Source organism: Corvus brachyrhynchos, unplaced genomic scaffold (assembly GCF_000691975.1).
Source record: "Corvus brachyrhynchos isolate BGI_N302 unplaced genomic scaffold, ASM69197v1 scaffold126, whole genome shotgun sequence".
Classification (NCBI taxonomy): domain Eukaryota; kingdom Metazoa; phylum Chordata; class Aves; order Passeriformes; family Corvidae; genus Corvus; species Corvus brachyrhynchos.
Genome location: NW_008239283.1, coordinates 3,755,518 through 3,780,851, shown reverse-complemented (window position 1 = coordinate 3,780,851; position 25,334 = coordinate 3,755,518). Strand labels below are relative to the sequence as shown.

At 37.9% G+C, this 25,334-nt stretch overlaps 1 protein-coding gene across 1 annotated transcript in view; it reads right to left on the bottom strand.

The window, feature by feature from the left end:
* Positions 1–24,411, bottom strand: part of DARS (aspartyl-tRNA synthetase) — a 36,684-nt gene extending 12,273 nt beyond the window's left edge. The window contains exons 1-6 of the mRNA XM_008638212.2: positions 24,304–24,411; positions 18,765–18,857; positions 13,646–13,748; positions 5,796–5,898; positions 4,456–4,536; positions 3,947–4,006 (exon numbers count right to left, since the gene is read on the bottom strand). Coding sequence (XP_008636434.1) covers positions 3,947–4,006; positions 4,456–4,536; positions 5,796–5,898; positions 13,646–13,748; positions 18,765–18,857; positions 24,304–24,328 — 465 coding nt within the window. The 5' untranslated portion in view covers positions 24,329–24,411. The remainder of the gene's footprint in view (positions 1–3,946; positions 4,007–4,455; positions 4,537–5,795; positions 5,899–13,645; positions 13,749–18,764; positions 18,858–24,303) is intronic.
* Positions 24,412–25,334: the final 923 nt, after the last annotated feature.

Here is a 25,334-nt window from a genome sequence, read left to right as displayed (position 1 = left end):
TCAGTCAGGTCCATTGTAAACCTGGGTGAATCTGAATTGATTTTTTCTTCAGACTTTTGCAAAGACAATCTGACAAGTAAAACCCAAGAATTAGTGTTTCTTTCACTGGTCGTTTCTTCATTGTTTATTTTAAACAATGTAAAACTTGATAAACCTGAACCAGTATTTCGAAGAAGCAAACTACAAAAATCAGTGTTTCACAGGTCTTTTCTTCACTGCTTTTCATCTACCACAGAACTTCATGAAATAACAGTTTCTGCAGGTCTTTTTACAGACATGGGAAGTCTACACACCACCGAATACTTCAGTGAAACTCAAGAACAGCAGAAAAGTAGAGATTTAAAAACAGAATCAGGGTTCTACTTTGCCGTTTTAAACTGTTTTGGTAAGTTAATGGTAAATCAAACATCTCTACGATCAAGTGGTTTGACTTTAATTAAGCCATCGTGAAAAACAGATACTTAGGTCAACAGTGGTTTCCTCACAGTCACCTGTGGTTATGTGAAAGAAAATCTAGTCTATACAAGGACTTTTCTTTCTTCTTACCAGCTCTCTTTTCTCTAAAACACCAACTTTTCTACTCCAAGTGTGTGATCTGTATTTTATGAGTTAACCCACCAAGAACAAGTTCATTCTTCCCCAGCAATCATTCTTTGGAAATGATTTTCAAAACCCCTCAGCCCTAAATAAACACCATTTTCTCTCCATACATCACAATAACAACTACAGCAGTAGCTTGGCATCTTGGCATTTAAGTACTTCCCATACCTAACCTTAAAAAACCCCGAACTACCAGACACTTCTGAGAGATCTTTCTCAGCAAACAAAATGCAAGACTGTTAATAATTCACTGCAATACCCAGTCTACTTTCACATGTACACAAGAGTGGAAGTCTTGCAATCTTTGCAACATACTTTGCATCTTTCATCTCCACTAATGTAATTTCCTTATTATTAATTACACTCCTTGTATTGCATCACAATCAAACCTTCCTTGGTATACATCATAGCTGGGTGGAGTGATGCTATTTTCAGAAATCCAGCTTTTTTCATTCATGTAATAACTGAGTTTCACAGCTCCACTTTATCACGACATGGCCCCATCCAATTAACTCCTTCGTTAATAACTACTTAAAATTAGCTAATTACTTAACTACTTTACATACTGCATTTATGGACAAAAATAATTCTAGTTGCATACAAAGGACTTTTTTTAGTCTGAGCCTAACCAAGATCTGTGCGTTTAGTTTGTTAAATCTTTCTCAAAATAACAGTGTCCCTATTTTTGATGTTCAGTAACCTCCTTCTTCCTTAAAAAACTGGGGCACCAGAACTAGATGATACTTTTATCTGTGGCTGGACTCCCTCCCACACTAGTAGGAACAGATCATCACATCATGTGTTAGAACTATTCCGTTAAAATTTCTTCCCTGTTGCCTGTGACTTGGTTTTCCTAGAAGGAACAGCTATGGGAACAATGGTTTCAGATAACACGTCATGTTTTCCAATCCTCCTTAGGACATGCCTCCTTATGCTGTGCATTTGAAACACTAAAGGCTCTTTGAAGCCCCATTTGTACTCCAGTAGCTTCAGTCTACGGAACCAAATCACTGAAAATCCATTGCTACTATCTCAGTTTCTTTGTATTCCTACTCTTGTGATTCCCTTACATACAATGCTTAGGATATATACATATATGTATGTGTATATTTACATGCACATGTTCTCACTGAAATTTCCCCTTTCTTCACTAAATACCTTTTCTGCTTATTCAGCACTCCCTTTAAAAAACAGATTAAAATAACACATATTTAGAATCTGCTTTTGTTCTGAAACAAATAATGAAAGGTGCAACAGAAAAGACAGACAGAAATGTGACACAGTCTGAGACAGAAACTCTTCCTGTGCAGAGGAGGAAGGCAAGACAGATACCCAAGCCTGACCACAGGCAAGCTGTGGCCAGATCACACCCAGCCACAGGTGTATGCAGAGGATGAAGTACTGAGATCTGGCATTTCATCCTTCCACCAAATCCATCAAAAGCTAACCTGAATTCCTGTTCAGCATGACACAGCTGTTTAGCACCACACTGCAGCAGCTGTTGGAACTAAGGAGAAAAACAGCTCCTTAACACAGAGTTAAGGTTCAGAGCTCAAAACAAGGTGCTAGACATTGCTGAAGAAATGATGTCCCAACAATGGTTGGGACACACCAGTTAGAAGAGGTTACAGCAACATCCACTGAGGTCACCAGCTGCACCCTCCAGGCAGAATACTGACAACTAATGCCCTGTTGCTGTACTGACAAAGATATTTCAGGAGTATTGGTAGGGTCATGCCAGACTACTGGATGTGTACAGGGACAGAAGAACTTTAGTCCAGCCCTTTCCATTCCATCTCTTGTGTTTATTCTAGCATGAGTCTTCCTTCTTTTTCCATTACTATTTACCTTCTTAGGCTTTGCTCTGCAGATACCCGCAACTACATTACAGCCAAGGATACCTCCAAGCCATTTTCACCCAGTATTTTTAAATGTTATTTCCCTTTGTATAATTTCTCTGATCTCTTTGGGGCTCATGGCTCCTTCCAGTTTATTATACAGGTGTTTCTTCAATTTAATGGATTTTCTTAGGTTTCTCTGGAGTGCTGCTGGTTATTTTTATTCATCACCAGATGTTCAAATAAAGCTTGCACTTCAAGCATCCCAGATTTCTCCCTTCAATTCAGTACACTGCCTTAGCACTACATAAGATGATGATCCTTCAAATGATTTTCACTTTCAATCATTAGTATAGAATTCTTTTCATTAACAGCTTAATTTAAGACAGATGAAGAGACCAATATGATGAGATACTGAGTATCCTCAAAGGTAATCACAAACTGAAGTTACTCAGTATGGTACATAAGGTCAAGTGAAAAGCAATTAATTTTGGTACAAGTAAAACAATTGGCACAAGTAGTTTTAGTTGCTGAAACATGGAGATCAGATGTTGAAATGCTTTAAATATCTCAGTGCCAGAAACCTTTCCAAATTTTCCAATAAATGACTTTTTTGTTTCATTTCTCAGGTGCAAAGATTGATTTACTGCCAAACTGCCATTATCAAGAACTAGAAGGCAGTACTAGACATCAAGAAAAAGAAAAAAAAAGAGCTAAGCACAGTCTTCAGTCAATGTTGACTAAAACTTTATTGTGGAAAGCCTGAAATGGCTAAAAAGCCTGGGAAAAGGCCAGGATGCCTCAAGTCAGTAACGGTTAGTTACTTACACACTTAAGTGTTAGCTGCTGTTTCATTAAAAAAGAATCAAAGTTCTGTAAGTAATTTAGTAGACAGTATTTTGCTGCTGATCAGAAATGGTAAATATTTGGGAGGTCTGTGAAGGTCACAGAAGGCTGGGTCTCTATGACCTGGATAAAGAAAGGTGTTTCATGTAAAAAAAAAGGAAAATACATGACTGCTGTGGAAGAAACAAAGAGAATGAGATTGGTATCGTGGCCTGGTACAATTTCTCTGCCAAGACATGCATTAGAGCACCTCAACTGCCCATTAGAACTCAGAACTTCCATCTTATACTTCAAAACCAAGCTCTTTACAGGCTTTGGATAACAAAAACTACATCTGAGAAAAAACGTCTCTAAATTGTCCCTATTCAGTCACCTTTGACTTTTGCAGATAAAAGCCTGGATGTACATGGCCACATGTCAAATCATCAGTGTTTGCCTTTGAACTACCAATATATGCTCTTTAATTAATGTCAGCAAAGGCGAACATTTAGGATTCAAAAATCCTGTGCTTTCATAATACCATGCAAAACCACAAAACATGTTTATTTTTCTTCTGGCCAACAATACAATTCCATCAAATCCATGACTTTTGTTGTTTCATGGATTAGAAATATGAAGAATAAACACCTGAAGCCAAGCCTGCAACACTGCATGTTCCTTACCCTCAGATCAATGATTCTGTTGTCCAGTCTTGTATCTTGGTTTACAGTAGCTCTTCCATCCTGTGCAAAAGCACATGGTGAAAACACATACATCCAAAAAATAAACAAAACCAAAACTTCAACAAAACAAAAACCACCCTCTGGCTAAAAACCAAAGGTTAATTCTGTGTTCAGCAGAACTTCTATATCATTCTAGAGAGAACATACAGCAAACTGGCAGCATGGCGAAGTTTAAGGTGTAACTTCCCCCACAGGTCAGAGGCAGAACCCAACTCTGAGGATGCAGCAGACACACACAAGACTGGAAAGTCTCTGGTTTTGACCTTCTACTGCAGTTCAGCAGACATCAAAGCTATGGAGATGTTGAACACGCTTCTGGATACACAAAGGAAGTAAAATGCAAGCCTAACAAACCCCCAGAATCACCGCATTAAGGAAGTTGCCTGGCTTTCGTGCTTTTGTTCAGCTACAAAGACAATAAAAAGCACTTGAGGATGCAAAGTTTTCACCTCCTCTCCTTCCACTTCTGGTCGAACAGCATCATCCAGCTGTAAGGGCAGTCGGGGTTCAGCTGAGCTGATCACATAGATCTGAAATTGAGAAAGAACAGAAATAGCATGGGGTTCTGCTCAAAAGGAGGTGTGATTTACAAAAGGATATTTCTAGCAGACTTGAAACAGTGTTTGCATAGGCTGCTCGCTCTAAGGCTGTGATTTTATTCCAGTACTTGAGATAGACACATGGTGCATTCTCCTGACAATACTGAAGTGCTTAGTTCTTGCTTTCCCTTTGAAAGATTTAAAGTATATTTTTTTTTCTACTGGGAAGCACCAAATTGAGCAAGTTCAATCGAGCCTGAGGGACAAGCCTTTTGAATGCCAGCTCCGAATATACCAAATTTCACTGAGTTTTAGGTTCTGGTTCCAGCAAGATCATCCTGTTCTTCTCCTTGTTAATGTACTATTTACTTATCATCTGAATATAGCTGAAAGAGCTGTTTCAGATTCAAAAATTTATGAGATACCTAAAATACAATCAGAGAATGAAAACCACCTTGCTGTGCCTTACGGTCTAGTATTGCTCATAGAGCAGCAGTGAATTTGATGTTCTTTCAGAAAAATCAAGCATAGGATAATCTGCACACATATTAAAAAATGTTTCTTCAAAATCTGCAGGTTTTCCCCAATGCTGTTAGCTAAAATTTATCTCACTGCCATAATAGCCATTGTGCTCTCCTCCTGAGGCGACGGGGTTTCAGCTGTATTGTAAGCATACAGTTTAGTCAAAAACCTTTACAAAAAAAAGGATATTACATAAAGGTTTAAATATGCTTTCTATTTAAACAAATTATAAAGTTACACTTCCTCCACCCCTACAGCACAAGCTCCAGGAACTTTAGATTTCAAAAGCTTCCATGTAAGCCAGTGAGAGTTTATTTCTGTGAGAATTATGTATTCCAGTCCATTGTATTGAGGGGAAGATTGTAACTCTGATAAAGAAGAAACTTCTGACTTGCACTTAAAAAGCAGCACATTTTATTCCAGTATCTGCTGCAGTTAAGAATCAAAAACTAGAATTACAAGCTTTCCTAGCCAAATTGTTCTAGTGAGATACTTTATTTTCGTAATTCAAATGGCAGATAAAAATAGGAAAATATAAACTCCAAATATCTTAAAACCAGACGTGTTTAATTTTTACATATGATATGCTGAAATTTGTAGTTTAAAGCAGTTTATTTCTCTGGCATGGGATTCCTTACTGACAAAGTTCATATGTGTAGACAGACAGACAGTCTCAACAGATAATCTATCAAACAATTAACCAGTGCTCCATTTGCTCAGAAATTTACCCTTTGAACATGAAGCTCAACGTCTTGCTGAGTACAACTTCCGATTTTCTGATATGCTTTCCTCACAATGCCTTCTATGTCCACAATGCTCTCTTTGGTGATGCTAGCAATAAAGAGAGGGCAGAAAGCTCAGTAAGTTCCATTGCACACTGCAGCACATCACACTGAGCACCAGGACATTCATCTACTGTATGGACTGCTGAACAACAGAACAGAGCTAAGGATCTGGAGTTACTTTTAAATCTAATAACTGAATAATGAAGGAGTTTGCTAAAATATCCCCAGCCACAATAAATTCAAACTGGGATGGAAAACTTGTGAGGGAAAGAATTATGATGAAGTTCAGTGCTTGCCCATTCTCTGTGTGTGTCTGTGTTTATACATAAACTGACAAGTGACAGAGCCCTTTTTGTAGGCCACAGACACTCTTCCATGTGTCAGCTGATGCAATTATCTGCAAGATGTGTCTTCACCAGCACAACAACAAACTGAAGGGAAGGCCTAGAACTGAAGGGGAAAATCAGAACTGATTCGGCTTGTTTAAACTACATGACTTGTTACTGAAAGATGCAAGATGCTCCAAAGTCATTTCTCTGTGACAGGGGACATCCTAATTGCTCTCCACTAACAGTCACTAATAGTACATTAAAACACCACACACCATCCTGAAAGTCTTCCAAATATTTGATATAAAGTATGTGTGCTATAAGCAAGCAGTAACAAAAGGCCCAAGAGTCAGAGGTGAGAAAAGAATTTGGATGAGCAGTTTTTATTTACGCATTTAAGGTACTGGACTTCAAACCAGCACTTTTCTACAGATAATCTCACCCTCACTGGAAATATATTTTCACTCTGTCTCTCTTTTAGCTTACAAGAGGCCAAATATCTAAAAATGTTACTTTTTAGGAAAACTAATGTTCCAACCAATCTTTCACTTGTGAGGCCGCCTTGAGAAAGCTGAAAAGCACTTTCTGTACACCACTTGACCACCTAAGCCCTTAGACAGCAGGAAAGTATCAGGTCCACAATTTAACTGCAAATAATAAGAGGTGAGTGAGGATGTCATCAGACAAGTTAGCCATTGCTGAAACCAGCAAAGCAAAGAGCCATTAACAACCCTCAACTTTAAAAACCCAGCGCTTTTTTAACTTGGCAGAAAAATCCTGAAAAATCTGATGATATTCAAGTAACAGTGGAACATTCAAGCATCAAATTCTCAAAACCTAACAGTGGCACTATAAGTAAATTCCAATTAACTAAAAAATAAAAAGCCAAATTTGAGTATTTTAGCTGATTACGCTATTTTTTGATGGTAATATTTTCAAGTGGTAGAACTTATTAGCTGCTCTAAAGTTAATACAGACCAAGGGCTTCATATGCTTGACTTACTTAACCATTAGGTAATTCCATATACTGCATTAAATTGGTGAACAGTGTGTTCTTCTGGTGCATTTACACTTTAGAAGAGCTACAGTTGCTCAAACCACAACTAAATTTGTACAAAGCAGAGGTTGAGAGCAAGCTTTAAATAAGAATCCACTTAGTTATGGGTGAGCCTCCGTCTCCATTATTTTAGCAGAGGCAACAAATATGAGAAAGGATAACTGAAATGACACCAAGTACTTCCAAGTACGTTCTGTAACAAATGATTCTGTTTAGAAGTCCTTAAAAAGACTGTGGAACCAATGCAGCACTTTGGATGCAAGAGAGCATGATCATCTATGAGGATATATCATGCTAAACCAGCATTAAGTACAACTATAAATTCCTTTTGCTTTTCCAATGTGTGAATGTTTAAAAGAATTAAAGTTTTACTCTTATGTGAACTTTTTTCCCCTAAACAGTTCTCCTCTATCTGTTTTTCCCACTTCCTTTTCCATGTCAACATTTTGGCAAATGTTCAGAAAACACCACTAATGACGTGACTAGCAGTGTCTTCACTGAAAATACCAGTTTCTACTCTCCTGAATAAAAGCCCTCTCACTAATAACGGCAAATAATGTTTCAAACTTATCGAAGGAAACTCCTTGCACAGTGAAAAAGAAAATAATAGTTAAATACAAATGTGTTGTCTGATGGATTCATAATTAGATTAGTAGACCCGTGAAGAAGAAGTGCTAGCGAAGTCTGTACAGAGCTCTGATCAGAACATGCAAGGAATTCAAGACATGGAAAATGGTATCAGATGAAAAATACAGGAAGAAACTGACTTTTACATCACTGTAACTGCAATATTGCTTTGCAAACTTGCATAACAACTTTAAAACTTCGCACGTAGGATAAAATGAGCTTTCTCTCCATCTCTATGCTGGAGTTGCAAATAAAACATGTTTCTTGATCTGGAACATATTTAAAAATGTAGCATTCCTTAGTCATCACATTTGCCATAATTTTAAGATGTATTTTAACTGAGTTCCTAACTGTGTAGGTCCCTGTAACCAAATATTCAAGTAATTACCTGGGCACACAAAAGCACTAGGAAGGTTCCCACTGCGTGTGACCATCTTTGTATTTATAAACAACCCTCATCTCCTCTAAACTTTCATTTGATAATTAAAAAATGTGCTTTTCCTCATTTAAACTCCACATTTAATCTGGTATGGAAATAAAAGCTTGTGTTTTGAGCTCTGTTTGAATCATGCTCAGCAAGACCTAGAGCTGGAAGTGTCTGAAGTGCCTAACACTGCATCAAACATAAACTACAGAAACCTGGAAGGTTCTGCTTTGATCCCAACAGGTAGTTCCTGGGATGTAACTGAAATAGCATTTTCAGTTCAAGTCACAACAAGAAACAAGAATTTGATAAAATTCCCCTGGGTAACAAAAATCCCCCAAACACCAATAAAAGTGAACAAGTAGCAGAAAAACATGGCAAAGTACCACCATTTCCATTAAGGATAACATTTATACCTGTAATTAATATTACCACAGAGTAGAAACTAAATTAGGATGCATAAGGCATTAAGAAAAGACAGATGACACCTTTACATTGTTTAATCCAAGAAGAAACTATTTTAGTATATAGATTCATAAAATCCAACAATAAAACATTTTCCTGTATAAAAAACTACTTTATGTGTAACATTCAAAAAAATCAACATTATATTTACTGAAGTGTCCACTAGATGCCTTATGTCCCTCTTAATTAGCTGCATGTCTATTAGCCAAGACTTTCTCTTTTAACCACAGGATTGCATTCTTGTAGATTTTATGACAACATCTTTCATCAACACCTTCATGTTGCAAGCTGAACCCTACACTGGCCTCCCAAAGTGAATCACAATCAACACTTTCTTGGTCAAAAGTCTGAAGAATAGGAAGAAACTTGATTATTTATAGACTTTAAATAGAAAATGTTTTACTTCTTCTATAGCATCTATACTTATTGTGGTATCTTCTTGTTTTTTTCTTCAACACCTTTCTGTAAGCAGACTGCATAAATTATATTAATACAGTATTAAAAATATTAAATAGCTGTAATAAAACATAATAATCAATGATCCTTTATCTGAATGCCAGTGAAAGTGAAGGCACTGGTTTACTTTCAAAAAATGAGTGCATTTTGTAAGTAATTAAGAACATAAACATTTTATACTCAACAAGAACAACTGTAATCCTGTCTGCACAAATATAGCAAGTATGCAAGGAGCCCCCTAAAAGGAAATTAACTGACATTGTATACAAGAAAGCCAGGCAAACACCTATTCTTATTCTCTTCATCCTAAAAATAAAATGATCAGTTTCCTATACCAACATTCTAACACTTTGTTAAACCCAGATATCTTCCGGGGAAAAAAGAAGCCAAATTGCTTTTAAAGATTTTAAGTAACAAAATCCACAATGTATTTTTAATAATCTTCACAAAAAAACCTACACTTCATTTTCCTTCTAAATTCCCCTAACTTCATCCTCTGTTTATTGCATCCTGTCATACCTTTGTATCTGCAATGTAAAGAACCCCACTGGCAGAAAATCTTCCTGCATAGGCACCATCAGACTGGGATTTAAATTATTTACTAGCTTCTCTAGGAGAGAACAGAGTTTTCTTTAGTCTCACAGAAGGCAGATTTGCCTGACCATGTATCATTTCATCTTGCAACTTCACCATCAACCTTTTCCAATTTGACATGTATTCAGACAGAAAAACAACAAAAGTGGACAAAAAGTTCCAGAATTGCCTAAAACCAGGCACATGTTATATTAATGGCATTTTATTCCTCTTTTCCAAAACTCAGAGAACTGCATGGGCTCCTGTCATGTCAGTTATCTATCCCAATCTCACATTTCTCTCTGTACTTTTATATTTTTTAATTCTGAGCACACACAAAATCTGACCAAATGATCACAAAGGCACAAATTCACACTGAAGAACATTGAAGTGATTATTCTAAAAGAATCCTGCTTCCTATACACTCCTGAATCCCTATTTACCAGTCCAATTTCTGTGTCACCAGCAAACTTAGGTGCAATTTGACATTTTCTTCCAGTCTTCTGATATAAAAATTAAACAGAAATGTATAAAGAAAATATTCTGCAATATCCAGCAGTTTTCCTGGTATTACCAATTTATCTAGCTAAAGAACTACATATATTTTTCTACATTGTGAATTATTTTCATACAAGTTAATATTTTTTTCCCTCTCCATTTTAATCTCTTTCTTGCATTTTTACTCTCTAGTCTACTATGAAGAGCCATCAAGTTACTTCCTGTGCAAGGGCAAATTTTTTGAGCAGCTAAATTAGAATCTGTTAACCACCTCTCCCAAGTGCTCTATCAGCTCTGGCAGTGGGGTGTCGGGAAAGGCTCAATGCTGATGCAGAAAAGGAGAAAGAAAACCAAAACCAGCCACACCCAATGCTTGATGGAAAAAAGCAGGTTGATAAATTACTAAGATAAATTACTAACTGGCACCTCTGCTGTCTAAAAGAGACAATTAACTGTTTCTCTTCTGCAGCATCCCTTGCTGGGCTGTATTTTTTTTTTCTGATAAAAGACAGAAGAACAGTTCCACAGCTGCCAATCCAGTATCTCAACTGGCTCTGCGCTATGTTTGTTTTGCAAGTTCAACTAGAAACTTTCCAGGGTTAAACTCAAAGAAATTTCTTTATAAGCCTGAGTGAAACCACTATAAAGTATCTTTCACTATAAAGAACTCGTATTCTAATGATAATGGAAGTAATTATTCTATGAATGTTGTTGACCACAGAACATTATGAAAGTTCTTGGTTTCCATGTGCCAATATCTACAAGAGGAACTGGTTTGTTTATCATTTATGAAAATCTGTACCAAAAAAATGCTCATTATTTAATCAACTGACATTAAAAATTCAAGATCCAGAATTTCACAAAACATTTTAAAGAAAGTTGTGGACACAGTATGAAAATATGAGAAAATAGCATGTGGAAAATATAGTTTATGCACTATCAGTGAAAACATTTAAAAATTTAATTGAAATTTAAGATATTTAAGTTAAATGTTTTCTTCAATAATGTGTATTTCCTCATTTAACATGTAGGAAATGAGATGATAAAAAAAGACACTGAGAAAGGCAGGGAAACAGGATAGTTATTTTTGGACATCTAAGCCCAGCCTCATCTGCTAGAAATAACGAGATCATTCCAAAGCAGGTGAAAGGAGGCAGGAAAGCGACTGAGGACAGGCACGTACTGGGACTCTGCTTCAGGTGCTGCTGACACAGTGACCCCACGTGTACTCATGAGCCAGGAACAGCAGCAGCCTCTGAAGGACAAGAGGCAGCTGCAGTGACAACAGCAGACAGAATTGTAGGAGATCAAACACTGGAAAAAGTGAGAGCATGGCAGGATATTAATAAAATAGGTTTGTTGGTGGGAAGGAATCCTGAGAAGATGGCTGCGCTACTGGTGTTAAAAAAACCAAAAGCAAACCCCCAAAAGAAAATCCAGAAGGCTGTAACAGAGACAGTTACGCCATTCAGAGAACATGATGATGAGCATGCAAGCATTTCAGAAGCACAAATAATAAGGAAAACACGAATGCTACAAAGCAAGTGAGGCTGAAGTACCAGGATTCAGCTAGCAAATGCTATCCCAAAAAAGAAGCAGAACGAAAATTCAAAACACTATAAATATCATCAGTCTGGCTGTTCTGAGGAATTCAGGTCTGCCTCATCAAGAAAGTGGGGAGATGACAGGGAATTGGGAAAAACCTAAGGATGAGGTTTCTGCCTGGTTTAACAGGTCACTGCTGCCAGAGAGAAAGGAGCTTTACCCTCTACTCTTTCCAGATATCCTCTTCTACCGTTTACCACTCCTTGTTAGCTCTGGACCTCCATAACCTAATTTAAATCACTAATCTGGCAGAAACTAATTGAGTAAAAAAAGATCAGTGAATTATAAAAAACCACAGCAGGTTTACAAGTGGCAGTCAGCATATGGAAAAAAAGAGTAAAGATCAACTTCCATCTCATGAACTCCTAACCACTAAGAGATCTACCAATCATGAAGTGTAAGAAATTCAGCTGTGGAGGAAAGAACCATGAAGAAAACTAAAAAAGAGAGATATATTGGAGAGAACTGGAGAATAGAAGAGCGTGCATCACAACTCTGAGAGTTGTTCCACTGTTCTGTAGCACAAGTTTTTTGAGGGAGTACAGGCAGACTGTTGGGAGTTTAGAGGGAGATGAATTAGGGAACAAGTACATTATACACTTAATTCTTTTCAAAGATTCCAAGCGCTGGAGAGTACAAATCATTTCATGAAGAAACAGAACACTTCACTTTGGCTCATAAACACCTGTGAACAGCATGTTTCACACTGGCACTGCCAGCACTGAGCACCGCCAAACAACAAACACTGCTGGTTCTGTTTTCCCGTTGCCTTGAACCCCATAAGCAGAAGCATTATCCCAACCTTCTTAACTTGGCTTCTGGAAGTCTCTACTATAATGAATCCTTCCCCTCCCTGACATATTGAAGGTTGAAGGCTGTAGCACTTTTGCAGCTAATTAGTGGGGGCTCCCTTCCCAGGCATGAGAGTAGTGCCAAGAACTACACAGAAGCAACTCAAGTGCCACATGTTAAACATATTCTGCACCGAATAAACTGCACAGAATTGATCCACATTTCTATTTGTGAACAAGTAGATACACATTATTAAAAGCTCTACTATAAAGCACATTTGTCACACAAGCATATTTATCACAGGACAACCTGAAAGCACAATCTTGGGGCAAGTAGAAGGGAAAGGTAATTCTTTATCTTTAGGAACAAAACAAACCAAATAATTGAATTCAAATTGCTTCAACAAACAGTTTTTCAACTGGCAAGTCTATCACCCCTGCCAAATTTTTTTTAAATTAAAATTAACATTCTAGTGCCAAAAATAAGGTGTAGATAAGTGTAACCCAGTGCACGGAAGCTACTTTTAATTTCTTCAACTCAGTAAGCCACTTGCAATATGGGACTTCTTCACAGCAGTTCTAAGTGTAGAATGTATTACTACACTGTATATGTCTGGTAGAAGAAAAACCCTGAACATGTGCAGACACACACCACCACCACACACCAAATGAAGTGTCCCACTAAGCTCAGCTTGCCAGACTTTTTGTTAGCCAGCTTGGAAGAAAATGTAGGTTGTCTATGGCAAGAGAATGCTGCTTCAGCAGTTCAGAATGAATTTCAAGCCTGTTCTCTATTTTATCTTTTGTCAGTATAATGTATTCAACGCAATAGAGAGCTGACAATTTAAATAACTACATTTTAAAACAAACGAAGCATTGATGTTAATGTGTGAAAATGGTCCCAACCCCTGGGAGTCCTGGTTCCCACCATTGTTTACTCTGACAACAGGATATAATTGCTTACTTACTTGGCAGCAAACTTTACCATCTGCTTGCTTGCATGCTGTCCCACAGCCACAAGAGCCTGGATATTAAACTGCTGCTGACGCAGGACTAAGAAACACTGCTTCCCTGAATACAAAGAGAAACAACACAGGTGTATTAAGGACAAGTTACTCGAGGTCTTTGTGAATGAGAAAAAATACTTTACTACTTAAATACAAACAGAGCTCTTAAGAGTGTGCGTCTCTCTCTCATTCATCGCTGCCCCCCCTCCTTAAAGCTGCTTCTAACTTCTCAGCTGTACATGTACACACACACACACACACACACAAACACTGAGATAAATTAAATAATCATGCCTTACATCTATAAACACTTGAATGGACATTTTCTAAAAATAACAGTAAGCCTTCCAAGATAAAGAGTCTTTAGACAAAAGAAAAACAACAAACCATAACTTTTAAAGTATCTTTTTCTTCAACTGCAAGAAATGTATCATACTTTTCCTTGTTTCTTTGCTCACAACAAGTTCAAGTCTAAATTATTTTTAAAGATGTTTTTTCTCATCTTCTCAAATCAAAGCTGCAGAGTTCACTTTACAAAGCTGCTCTGAGAGAAATAGGCTTGATTTTGTACCACAAGGACTAAACCAACAATGTTCATTCTATAATACACCACACATTCAGAATGAAGGGGAACAAAAGGAGTATTGATTCTAGTGAATGACAAGAACCTAAAAGACCCAATTAAAAATTCCTGTAAGAGCAATTTATTCATGAACAGCTTAGGGAAAAAGAAGTTAATAGGAATTAGTAATAATGTACAAAGAACTTAGTGCATTTTGTTGACTTTTAAAATGGGTGTTTCCAAGTCAACAAAGCTCTTTCTAATCTGTTTAGCTGACAGTTACAATCATTTCATACCTCTTCTCACATCTCTAATTTATTCCTTAACTTAGTTTTAAGGAAATATGGTGATTTTAGATGCTTCTTCCTAGACAAAAATTAGCAACAAACATATAACTGGTGTACCAGTATCTGATAAAGGCACCATGATCACTTTAACTCCAAGTTCTGACTCAGAATGCCGTAACATTTCCATTGAAATGGTGAGAATAGGAAGAAGCCAGAAGTTTTGTTATAGACAGTTACTTCCCTGTTGTTGACTCAAACTCTAAACCAATAAGCCAAAACATGCCTAACTCGAAAACTGGCACTAAAAAGCCAGTTGCAGTTTTCTGCAGTTTGTAATTAAGCAGATTACCGTTCCTGACACATAGCTACAGATAATTCAAGAGTATCAGAAAACAAATGCAGAACCCTTGACACACAATCTCATGGAAATAAAAGCAAACATGGGAAACTAGTACAAAATGTTATTAAATATTAATTATAATTATTGGAAATAACTGATCTTGTCCTACGACAAACAACAATGCAACAAGATTAATTACGTATTTTCAGAAAACAGAGTACAACTATTTCTGTATTCCAGAGGCTGCAATATCCAATATGGTACAGATGCATGTATTTCTTGCAGGCAAACATTAAACAACAGATTTAAATTAGAAAAATACAGGCTGTGGTTCAGATCCAGCAAGTCAACAAAGAAAGGACAATTTTTCCACAGGACATGATAGGCTGAGTTTCTTCAGATAAGGCAGTCATATCTCACATCTTTGACATCTCAGTATTTCTTACAGAGCTGTTGGATATAGTATTTCCTAGAAGATAGTATTTGTCTCCATGAGTTTAGTGACAAACAATTTAGCAAAACATGATCAAAGTTTCAGCAATGATGTACTAGGTGTTCAAACAAAAACCGCACAGTTGAAGACTGCTACGACATCTCTCAGCTATAAAACAGTGAAATAATGAAGGGACCTGCTGTCATAGGATCATAGAATAGTTTGGGTTGGAAGAGACCTTTAAAGGCCATTGAGTCCAACCCCCTGGCAATGAGCAGGGACATCTTCACCAAGACCAGCTTGCTCAGATCCTCATCCAAAAGTCTGGCAGTTGTACTCAATCCCAAACACTGGAAGTCTGATCATTATCTGCATTATAAAAGGACTCAAATGTGTTTGCCATGAGTAACAGTAGCTGTTTTCATGAAGGAAGAGTATGTTTTGCAGGACACAAACACTTCTAATCACACAGAAGATAAGTGATCAAATGGAGTTCACTCAGGACTGGCTAAAATATCACAGTCACAAAGATTAAAAGAGGGACGGGAACTTTTCCTGAGAGAGCTGAAGCCATTCAAAATAAAGTATCAAAAAGACCAGCCATAATCAAATCCAGCTCATGCTTAGAAGCCTTTCCAGATCAAGAGATGGGAAAAAGGAAGCATCTGAGTGAGAAAAAATTTGGACAATGGGATCTTCTCCATGTGTTTCCAAACATTTATGTGGTGTTCAGGTGAAAAGTATAGCACCAACTTCAGTCACATTCAAAAGTAAACTACACTAAGTTCCTATTAAAAAAAAAAAACCAATATCATGTCCCACAAGAATGCCTAAAAGATGAAAGTTTCAAGAGAAATTTGGTTAAAATTATCTGACACAGTATAATGCATAGAATGTTCAGACCCTGAACAAGTAAGAGAAGACACCGAAAGGAGAATTCCATCAAAAGTAAGCACACAGAACAACCAGTAATCGATCGTTCGTCTTGGATAAAAGTACCAAATCACACAAAACCTTATGAAAGAAAAGGATATAAGGAAGTAATGTGTATACAGAGGAGAACATTTTGGTCATATAAATTAAATGATGGTTACATACATTTGCCAGCAAAGAGAAGACTTTACACAGTTTATTATAAAACTTGGCCCAGTATTTAAATTTATCTTGATGGAATTCTTATTTTCAGATGTTTCATAGACCTATGCATTCATAACCCAAAATCTAGTTCAGGTCTAACATTCTGCACAAGCCCCAGCTGCCTGGCCAAACCCAGACAACTTCCCAAGGGGTTTTCAACGATAATCGTGATCAGTAGATTAGGCTGGCTTTAAAATAAGGCCAGAAATAACATTTATTCAATCTATGATACAAGCCACAGGGCCCTGTGCACTTTAATTCTGGTACAACACACAGAATTTCCCAACACCCCATTCTTTACACATCCTTCAGTTAATTTCCATCAGACTCCATGAGTGACTCGCTATATGAGACAGCTGGAATCTGCAGTTGTTCCCATTAATTTTTTTTGGTTTATTGGTCAGAACCAGACAGGGTTAAATAAAGGCTACGTTGGTTACTTAGGAGTCAAACTCAAGTTTCTGAGAAAAACTAAAGCTTGTTTTTGTGAAAGATTCTCCTGTTTCCTGCAAGGCTTTCCTTTCCACAGTGGTAGGAATAGTGCCATGTTGTGTGTGGGAAAGACTAAGATTACTTTTTACTCTTAAACATTTGCTTTTCTTGTAAGATTCTTTCCCCAAAGCTTAAGTAAACAAGCATATGGCATTCCCTAGCAGCGCTCCCTGAATGTCAGAATTGTTCTGTGTTGTCAGACCAAGCGGTAACAAGAGACACCATCAATAAATTCAGGACATTCATGCCCATGATCAACTCCTTCTGCTTTCATTCTTCAGGTTGTGTTAAAGAGTTTTGAAAATAAGCAGTGTTGTTTCATCAAAAACAATAGTGAGGTCAAAGTGAAGGATTACAACAGCTTCTTTTAAGTTAATACTGCCTTGTTACAGAGATATTACTGTGTTTGAAGTAAACATATATATCATGCAAGATACCATGAACCAATGTCATACACAGACAGCAATCAACAACCATAGAACTTTACACTGCTTTCCAGGTCCGCATAGACACCTGCCTATAATATCCTGAATTCTGTTAATAGCCTGAACTCTTCCAATAATTGCAAAAGAAAAGCCATAAGGATACTCTAATTCATATCCTGACAGTAACATTAGTAACATTTAAAGCAGATGGAGTGTCTCCTGTCTGAACAACTTCATGTCGTAATGACCAAGGCTTTCACAGCTTTTGGAGTTGACAATTTCTTTAAATAATAGAGAGATTTCCATTTCCACTACAAAACTATTGAGGACTCCTTAAGTTTAAAGATTCTAATATAAATTAAAATATGCATCATATGTATATATTTGAATGCAGCTCCTTATTTTAACCAACTGCAGCACAGACACTACTCATTAAGAGGGACATGTTTTAAGAACATGAATTCTCAAAAAGAGATATGAATCTGGTATCTTCAACGATACTTGGTACTGGATTCTCGCCCCTAATTTGCATCATTCCCAATTTTAAGACTACTGTTAAGTTTCATTTGTGAAGATAATTTCTTTATGCTCTTTTTTTTTTTTCAGTTCTTGGAAAGACAAGTTATTTATATCTACAGAGCTGCCAAACATAACCGAAACCAGCACAACAGTTGTCAGCATCTGATGTCAACTGCAAAGGCCAAAGCCTATTGAAGTTTGCATATGGCAACCTGGTCTCCAGGGGGAACTTCTGATTCCAGGGAAGAAATATGGCTGTCAGACAGCCAAGTGTGACAGCCCACACTGCTGAGAACCTATGAAAGGGTTTTTCCCCTTTGTCTTGCTAAAGAAAGATGATGCTTCTTATTTGAAGTTCAAATTGATATAATTAGATACCAGTATTCGAAAGTAAGAATTCTGAAATTTTAACACAGATTTTTGTTTCCGGTCAAAGAAAAGGTGTGGTGAAAATAGTCATGTGCAGCAGAAGAAATATGATAACAACTGATACATTTATAATACAAGCATGTTTTAGTGTAGAAGCTTAGAAGTGCTTTATCTCACAACTATTAACACCTTAAAGAGAATAATTACATTTTAAAATTACTATTATTTACAATTGTCTATCTGGTATTTAGCAACACAGTAAAACAAAAATTTACTTTTACTACAATAACTGATTTCCACACAGCTAAACCCAAAGTCTCCTTTTCCCTCTTGGGAAAAAGAGAGGTAGAAAAAGAAAATAACCAGTCAAAGTAACATTGAGGCAACCCTGAGTAACCAGGTGGCAAAGTTTTCTTGAATGCAAGACATAAGCAACAGGTCATGAAAGCACAACAAACATTAAGGTTGTACTAATGACATGAGGAAATAAAACCAAAAACCCTGGAGGCCTCTCACCTTTAGCTCTGCTGGTGTGAATTCTGCCACGAACCCAAACCTCTTCATCAGCCTTCTCCACTGTCAAGTCTTTTATGCGAACCAAAACTCTATCTGAATTACAGAAAAAACCACACATTTTAAAACAGTTTTGTTTTTTTCAAAGCAAAACATTTTTCACTTTAAACTCCAAATACACTTTCTATCATGGCTATTGATAAAATTGATAATAAATCCAAAACATCACTTTTTGTATCAACAGCATAATTGACTTACTGAAAACACACAAGATCCCATTTCCTTTCTTAGTGACTTGTACTTGATCCAGTAGCTTTAAATTACTTCAAGCTTATTTTTGACTTATACAGCAGGGTCAAACTGCACTTTACCAACAGCAAGACTCACTGTAGTTCACGGATGGCAGAACCCATAACGACCACACTGGTTTTGATAGGGCTTCACTGTACTACCTGCACTTACTAGTCTGAATTTCTGCTGCCTAAGGGATGTCTGCCCTGCTGCACTGTTCAGGGTGAAAGCTGCCATGTTGAACCCAGAAAAACAAAGGCTCAGAGGTGACATGACTGTTCTCTGTATCTACCTTATATAAGTAGGATGAATATAACCATAAAATAACTATTATTTAAAATAAAGAACAGAAAGAAACCACATATAAATGTGCATTATAACTTTTAAAAGTTTTATTTTGATTAAAACAACAGCATTTTGGAACAACGAGAGTATTACTGTGTAAAATGGATAACATTTATTTTAGGAAAATCTGTTTGACAACCTGATCAAGCACTACTATCACTGTCAGAGCCAGGACTGATTAGAACCCTTCAAATCCAATGAAGCTACAAAGCTAAATAACAACAGGAATGCATGGCTTGGAAAGGACAGACTTTGGATAGCAAATGGAAAAAAAAGTAATCAAGGAAAATATTTTTAAATAAATCAGGACTTTAAAAATTGTACACAACCATTATGAACTGACAATATGCTGGTGCATGCCACTATTCCTTGTATGATTCTGTTGTATGATTCTTTCCCCAGAGACTTCTCCCTCGTTTCAAATTAACATTAAATTTGCTAAGACACTTCCACTGTAAACTTCTCCTGCCAGAACTTTTCCAAAGTTTCCGGAAAAAAACTCTTTTGCCCACTCCAGGTTACCATCTGCTGTTCTGGACTCCTTCCTTCTGTCTCTGAATACCAGTCACAGCTTGCCCTGCAAGCCTGTTATTCTGCACTGAGGATTTTAGGGGATTTAAAACTTTTATTAGCTTATGTCAGGGCAGTGCAGTTCTTTCTTCACAGACACATATCAAATCCAGAACAGAATGAAGTGCACAGAGAAATGGGATAGGAAATTGACTCAAATATATTCATGAAGTGTGTATACGTGTGGGGGGAGGGGAAGGGAGAAAGGGGAATAAAGATGTTATCATTTGCCAGCAACTGATATTCAAACTTTAACAGTGTTGTACTATAGGAAACATGCAACCATCACAATCCACAACCTTCAGTATTTCCAAGAGTGATATTCAGACAGTTAAAATTATCTCAGTCAACTTGAAACTGTATTTTTACAAACGTTAAAACATTTTCTAGGCACAAGCATAAAGACAGAATGAGGTGTTACACCTTTTGTGGATCCTTAGTGTTTCAGGAACCATTTGTATTAGATAAATATTTTTTTAAGTCTTTTGGATACCTAGTGGTTCATGTTTCACCAAGAGTAAACAAGACATATTTAACACAAAAGTTGTTATATTGTATTAATTATTAAAAAACATTTCACCTTTCATAAAAAGGGTAATAAACAATATCCACAAGAAGACATCATAAAGCCTTTTTTTCCAGTAGCAGATCACAGAATCACAGCATGGACTGAGGCTAGGAGGAGCCTCTGGAAGTCACCCCACTGAACCCCGTTCACAAGCAGGGTGACATAGTACCAGCTGTCCAAGATCATGTTCTGATGGTTTTTTAGTATTTCCAAGACAGGAAACTCTTCCTGGGCAAACCTGTACCAATCCTTGGTCACCCTCACAGTAAAAAAGAGTTTCCTGATGTTCATTGTGCCCACTACGTCTGTTCCTGTCAATGTGCTCCACTGCAATGAGCTGGATATAGCAACTACACCACTTCGTTTCCCTCCTCCCACATTTCCCAAATCTCATCTTCTTTCTCTCTCATTTCTAAAATGCCAGTAGGTCATGATGTTGCCTGTATTTGTGAGCGTAAGCAACCATTTGTCTTTGTCACTCGTTTCCTCTTGTCCAACCAACGCACTGTATATTCCCTCTGCACTCTTGGTATACCATTTCACCTGAATTCCTTTCAGTTCATTTTTATCTCTTCCATAACAAAAATGAAACTTCTTGCTTTCACCTTTAAGGTCCTTCCAACACTTCTCAGATGATCATCTACTTGTTCTTTCACAAATGCAAGCTGTACTCACACTTTCTGCCCTCTTACCAATAAATTAAGCGCAAAAATAAAAGATGTTTTTAACTTTGCTACAGTTGCAGTGAAGACAAGGGAACAAAGATTTTAAACAAAGTTCAAACACAACACTCTGTAAATGTGAAATTACGCTTTCTGCCCCAATTCAGTATTCAGGCTATCTCACCTTTACTGCCACTTGGAGTCATGTTTATGGGGAAGCTGTAATTTTTTTTCCTTAATGTACAGCCCAATCTCTTCCTTCCAACATACTAAATACCCTTATTTTTCTCTCAGAACTCTAACCTCTTCTAAACAGGGGAAAAGAGGATAAAAGTCCAAAAAGCTGTGTGGGATACATAAAGCAACACTTTTTCACATCCAGACCCCATTCCCTTTTTCACCTCCAGACCCCATTCCCTGCCTGTCACATCAGCTGTTTACTAAGATAATTTATCCTGCATCATGGAATTTTGAACATTATGACCAATATTTCTGCTGCCTCTGTGAAATGCCAGAATCTTTACAGTACCAGAAAATTTTGAAAAAGAGAAGGCAAGTTTGACATAAAAACCTGAAAATCAAAAGCAGCATTAGAAAAGCAGCATTAGAAAGCAGCTTCCAGGGAAGGTAGATGAGATAACGGGACTGAAGGCAGAAAAAAGGAATGGCAAAAAATGGAGTTTTACTAGCAGGCAGGAAGGACCTAAAAACCTGACATGATGGGAATCAAGAACATCAGATATCCAGGGCAGCCAACATAACCAGAAGGAGGACTTACGTGGGCCAAGAAAGAAGGCACAGGTATGTGTGAGCTCAGCAGAGCAGGGTGAAGAAACAAAGTTATGAACCTGAGAAAAGAGATTTAATTTGCCTGCAGAGATACAAGAATCTATCAGCATGGCAAAAGGACAATATGGTTATTCCTCGGAAAGGAAGAATAACTTGTTCTGATCACTGTAAGCTGTGTGAGTTCCCAGGTGCAGCCAGTGTCCTCTGGACAGTGTGGCTCAAGTGAGCTGAACAGCACCACTGCAGCAGCTCCCCCTGAGTTCCCACCTGAGGTTGTGCTGCGCTGTCTGATGGCTCTGGTCACCAGAAGCTGCGTGGGCTGCACACCTCATACCACCATTAGTTACTGTGATTTAGAAATGGCAGGTAGCCACACAGACTTCAAAACCAAATTTAATACACTTCAGATAGCCAGGAACATTTCTGCTTCCCCCTCCACCCCCTGTCCCAAGCAGCAGCTACTCCAAGACACCCAAGGCAAGTGGAGCTACTGATGACAAGTGATCATCTCACCCTCCCATGAAGCCTTTGGCAAGAGCTCTCCCTGGCAGAAACTACTGAATCTGTAAATAAAAGTGCATTAGTCTCAAGGAAGGGACTAGGCTGATCTTCGGTTTCTTTGTTATAGGCATTTTGTTCTTTATTGTTACCCAATTTTGGTGTTCTGGATAACCACCTTCTACAATTACAGAATAGCAGGAGTGCTGTAGGTTGCATTTTAAGCCCCATGGAAAACCCACTCAACATTGTCCATATACTGAGAAGTTTTTTTAAACAAGGATCAAAAGTCAAGGGGACAACACAACTAAATATGACACACAGCCTTTTTCATATAATTTGCTGCTGCTTTCACAATTTCCCTTCTCAATATATTTTTTTCTCCAGTACTTTTGAGTGTTTCTTTTGAATATGAGACAGTTGGCATTTCTCCATGAAAGCAGGACATGATCTGCCCTCTCAATCTGCCAGCTTGGGTCCCCCACACAGTTGTTTGCTCTGGGGTGCAAATCTGGGAGAGGAAACACAGGAGCTGGGCTGCTTCCAATGTGATTTCAACTCCCATTCCCTTTCTCTAGCAGCTAGAATGTATTTTATTCAACAGTGACTGTTAATGCAGTCTCTGCTGATTTTTCTGTCCCTTTACATTGTTTATATAAAGCTCCCCTTCAGTTGCTTTCAACCTGTGAGTGCTCTGTTGACTGCTCCTCTTCCCTACATTCTGCATTTCCCTTCCTAAAGGGGGATCAACCAAAACAAATATTCAAAGGAGAAAAAAAAAATCACCTAATCACAGATGATGTTGCTGTTTTACATTTTACTATGAAGAATTTACAAGAAGCCAGTCTGTTATTTTCCCTCATTCCCATTTCATGCACTGAATTTAATACCAAGATTAGTATTTCTTGGGATATTGGCCTGGGAGCTTGTTCTCTAGCCACTAAGTTTTTCCAAATCCCAATTCCCCATCAGGAGAAAATCAGGACTTCCTGAATTCAGAGTGGTATGACTGATAAAAGCCGTAAATATTAATATCCAGTATTAATGGATTTGGTGCTCATATACAGGCGAAATGGAAGGCTGCATAAGCAGGGAGACCATACGCAGAGAGAGAGCACTGCTGTAGTAAGTCACAGCAGAACTTACTCCAAAAACGGAAAAAGCCTGACATCTCAGGACTCAGTACATTACAAATAATAATAATTTAGTAATTAAAAAAAAGTCTGCAGTGATGGACAGACACAAAACTGACAAGCCGTGTAAGGCACGGTCCAGGCAAGGGCAAAGCTTGAGATTCCTCTCAATCTGGAAGCCAGCTCCAATATGCAACCACACTCATGATTTTTTTTTCTTCCCTCTAATCTCAATTTCCTGTTCTGACTCGTGTCTATGACCTCCAGTCCAATTACTACACACCTTCAAAGCCTGGCTTTATCTTTCCTACACCCTCCCATTAAGTAGATTTTAACTATAAGAAGATCATCCCACAGCTTCCTCGTCTCCAAGCTGAACAAGCCCAGCTCCCTCAGATCCTGTGCTCCAGTCCCGAGCAATCTGGTAGCTCTCCACTGGACTGGCTCCAAAATTTTTATGTCTTCCTTGCTCTGTAGAGCCCAAAACTAGACATGGAGCCCAAATGCAAGTGTCTCACAAGTACCAAATGTATCCTAGAAAAGGAAAAAATTCCACTGGCATTTGAACAAGAAAGCTTGGTAAAGATTTCTCAAGGAAATACTGACAGTATTTGGCACATAACTTCTTTTTTCCTTCTTTCCCACACCATCTCTTTTGCAAAAACTTTTTTCATTTTTCAACTGACCTGGTTTCTCTTGGGATTGTATCATTGATGACACTCCATATCTTTCCTTAGCATAATCCTAAAATGGAGGTGAGAAACACGTATCAAAGAAGCACACACAAAAAACCTGAACAAAATTGTCACAGAGTTAACTGAGGGAATACAAAATAATTAGCTATATTTAAAAAACTGCATTTTGGACTTACAAGAGATACAGAAGAGAGAGAAGACAATTGTTCCCTGAAAGAAAAAAATAATTCCAACAACAGCAACCATGCATGAAGACCATTACTTGTTTCACAGAAAGTTAGTGTGATTATCTCTACAAAGACCCTACTCCTGACCTGAGTCCTATGTAATTATATACATTAACTATTTCCTTCCCATATTCAAACACGAGCAGATCACATGTAATCATCACAGCCCGGTGGAGCTTGACTGTTAACAAAATCTGCCAGGTAAGGCACAGAAAAAAGCAGCATTTTCACCAAAAATGTCACAGTTCTTCTTTCCCAACTAAACCCACGCATTTCCAAATAAAAACCCCTTGGTTTATTTATTTTATTCTATTCAATACGTGAACCAAAGTTCCTACTAAATACTTTATTTGGGGAAGGTCTTTGCTTGTCTCCTTTTGATGAATCGTGGCGTATTTGTAACTTTAGGGAAGCCACCAGTACTTGGAATTCCTTACTGCTGATGCAATAATAAGCAAAAATTACTTCATAACAAAATGAACTGATGCTCATTGTTAGTACTTTTTTCTTCTTGAATAAACACTGGCCTACAATCTTTCAGCACCGCTGTGTGATCTTCAAGTACAAGGGAGAAGCACCTGCTAGGCCAGCAGGAGCCCCCTCCCTACTGTGGAGGGGCAGCCCAGGTGTTTCGGGGGAGGGGGGCACAGCTCTTCAGGGAATCACAGGCTGGGCCTGGCGAAGGGGGGAGCGGCACAGTAAAGCCAAAGGCAGCTGTGCCCCCGGGCCGGCCAAACCCCGCCTGGGCCCAGCCCCCCCCACCCCGAGAGCCTCGACAGCGCGCCCGCCACGCTC